Source organism: Belonocnema kinseyi, chromosome 7 (genome assembly GCF_010883055.1).
Source record: "Belonocnema kinseyi isolate 2016_QV_RU_SX_M_011 chromosome 7, B_treatae_v1, whole genome shotgun sequence".
NCBI lineage: Eukaryota > Metazoa > Arthropoda > Insecta > Hymenoptera > Cynipidae > Belonocnema > Belonocnema kinseyi.
The window spans coordinates 100,555,542-100,558,070 of record NC_046663.1 but is presented as its reverse complement, the minus strand read 5'-3'; the positions used below and the strand labels follow the sequence as shown (position 1 = coordinate 100,558,070).

At 30.2% G+C, this 2,529-nt stretch overlaps 1 protein-coding gene across 6 annotated transcripts in view; it reads left to right on the top strand.

The window, feature by feature from the left end:
• The window catches only part of LOC117177506 (thyrotroph embryonic factor), a 371,804-nt gene that overhangs the window by 346,497 nt on the left and 22,778 nt on the right, over positions 1-2,529 (top strand). For 4 of the 6 annotated variants that reach the window (XM_033368255.1, XM_033368256.1, XM_033368253.1 and 1 more), the window contains one exon: positions 1,150-1,295. In XM_033368255.1, the coding sequence (XP_033224146.1) occupies positions 1,150-1,295 (146 nt within the window). The remainder of the gene's footprint in view (positions 1-1,149; positions 1,296-2,529) is intronic. The other 2 variants (XM_033368254.1, XM_033368252.1) reach the window with 1 other exon arrangement.

Genomic DNA, 2,529 nt, shown 5'->3' with positions numbered 1-2,529 from the left:
GGGGTCACAGCCAATCTTCTTTGAGTTTCGGTAATACTTAAGCGGGAAAATTTGACTTGTCCGTAAACGACCCACTGTGTGTTGAAGGGTTAAAAGCATTACAATCGATTTGTTTTAATGTCTTCTTCGTATCGAATTCCAAAATTTAAAACGCTTTGAATAAACTAAATAAATAATTTTAAAAGGGATAATAATATAAAATCCTTCCAATATCAACTATTGTTATTATTATTATCATTGTCTTTTTAGGCAGGTCGATTTAAGTTCTGTAGCACTGCGATTAAGAACCTATTGTACTATGCTTTTATTTTAAACCCCCAGTAAAACAGAGGTCTACACGCAGTTCAACCTCGCTGCTAAAATATTATTTAAAAGGCCTTTAACATGAGCACATATACCGGGCCTGTGAAAATTTTCTTTCACTAAGGTGGGCTTAGAATCACTGTATGGATTTAATCACAACCAGTGATAACCCGCAGCTGCAGCTTTTTTTAGAAGTACTTACATTTGCCTGGACGTTTGGCCAGGGGAGAGTTAAGCTGCAAAAAGCCACATCCCTAGTTTAGCCGGGTTTACGACAGTCGCGTTTGAAGGCAAACATTCGACATTTTGTGTAGTTAGTGACTACTGGATATCAGTAAAGATTCCAATTTAAAATGTTGCTACATGTAGTGGCTTCGATTTCAAGATTTCAAACTTATGAGTTTGAATGATTAGACATATTTCAAATTTAAAAGTAATTTCATTTTAATTTAGGCATTTTGTCAGAATCAAATTTTGTTATTGAAAATATTCAGACAAATTGATTTTTTTTTCAATTTTTTTGTGGTGAAAGTATCAAACTTTAAACCATTTAATTTAATAAAATACTGATGCCTACAATAACAATTCAAATTTTATCTTTATGCAGTATTTGTAGATATGCTTTACATAAATGAATAAAGCCTTAATATTTTTAAATTCGCATATTTTTGAACGCAAATGCTGTAAACTAAAATATTTCAAACCTGAAACCCTCGTTTATTTTATTTAAACTATTCCAAACGTTAAAAATATTATATAAATACTGTAATAAATCATTTTTATTGATTCCTAAATAAAAGTGCTTAATAAAAATCACCATATGCTATAGTTCTTTTTTCTTTTTAGGAAAACAAGGCAAAGATGGACCCGATGAGAAGAAGGATGCAGATGGCGAGCTTTGGGGCAACGTGGAAGCTCAAGCCGCCTTCCTCGGGCCAAATCTTTGGGATAAAACACTGCCCTATGATGCCGACCTGAAGGTATTAAACCATGTATGTACAAAAACGCGAGACGGTAAGCCCACCAATGAAATCTGACTTGAATTTTGAAATTTGGTTTAATACAAAATAAAACAAAGGCAGAATATTGTACTGTGCACGAATCATCCACTAATCAAACCATGAATCATATACTCGAATGACAAAAGAATTAATACTAATTACTCTTGGATATCTTAATATTAAAAAATCTTATATTACCGAGCATTCGAGGTTGGCTTGTGAACTCTTTCTCAACAATTTTATTTGTAGTCACGATTCACCACTTTTTTATTAAACACGTTTTAATCTGTAATCAGAAGATCAGATTAGCTTAATTTAAAATCTTAAAAAATATTTTGCATGCAATATATTCCGTGAAAGAAATGCTCTCTGTAGTACGATCTTTTTTCATAAAATCAGAAATATTCATGGTTTCTTTACCATCTGCTAGTTGCATGCCCAAATAACGCACCACCAATTTACATTTTATCCTTCCATTTCTTTAAAAAATTTTCAATTTATTAGAACAGTGGAAACGAATTCCAAAGTAAGATTATTTATAGTTAATTGATTAATGTTTATAAAAATAAAGGAAATTGAAAACAAAATTTTAACAATACTTGATCATTTTCAATATTACTTTTGTTATACTGTCAAAAAAATAAGAATATATTATGGAATATAACTTCTGAGATACAAAAGAAACTTTCCAAATCGCCTAGAGTATTTGTTGTTTAAGAGCGAAAGTATAAAAATTAAAGATCAAGAATCACATGGCTTTAATATTAAGATTGATCGAAGGACAACATTCATTTTCAATTTCTTGTAAATTCGTAAATAAAGGAAGATACAAATATTTTTAATAATGTAAAAATGAGCTTTTTGTTATTTATTTGAATGTCATTTTTTTCTAATAACAGTATTTTCTATTCATTTTACTAATGACAAGAAGTTTTATAATTCATGAGACATAAACAGCGGACAATATTTAATTGTTCGAGTAATATTTCCTACCGGTAAAATATGTTGGATCTGAATATTTTCTTCCAACATGTTTTATCGTCCACGTAATTTCTTTGCCGGCAGAATTCTAAAGGATTCAACAGGATTCATAGTGAATCCCAAATAATTCTAGGCTTCTTAGAATCAGTTTAACAATTCATTTTCGTAAAAATACTATATGCCGTAATAGAAAATTAAAGGGCAATCTTTGTGACAGATGGAAGTTATATTTCATGTTTATGAC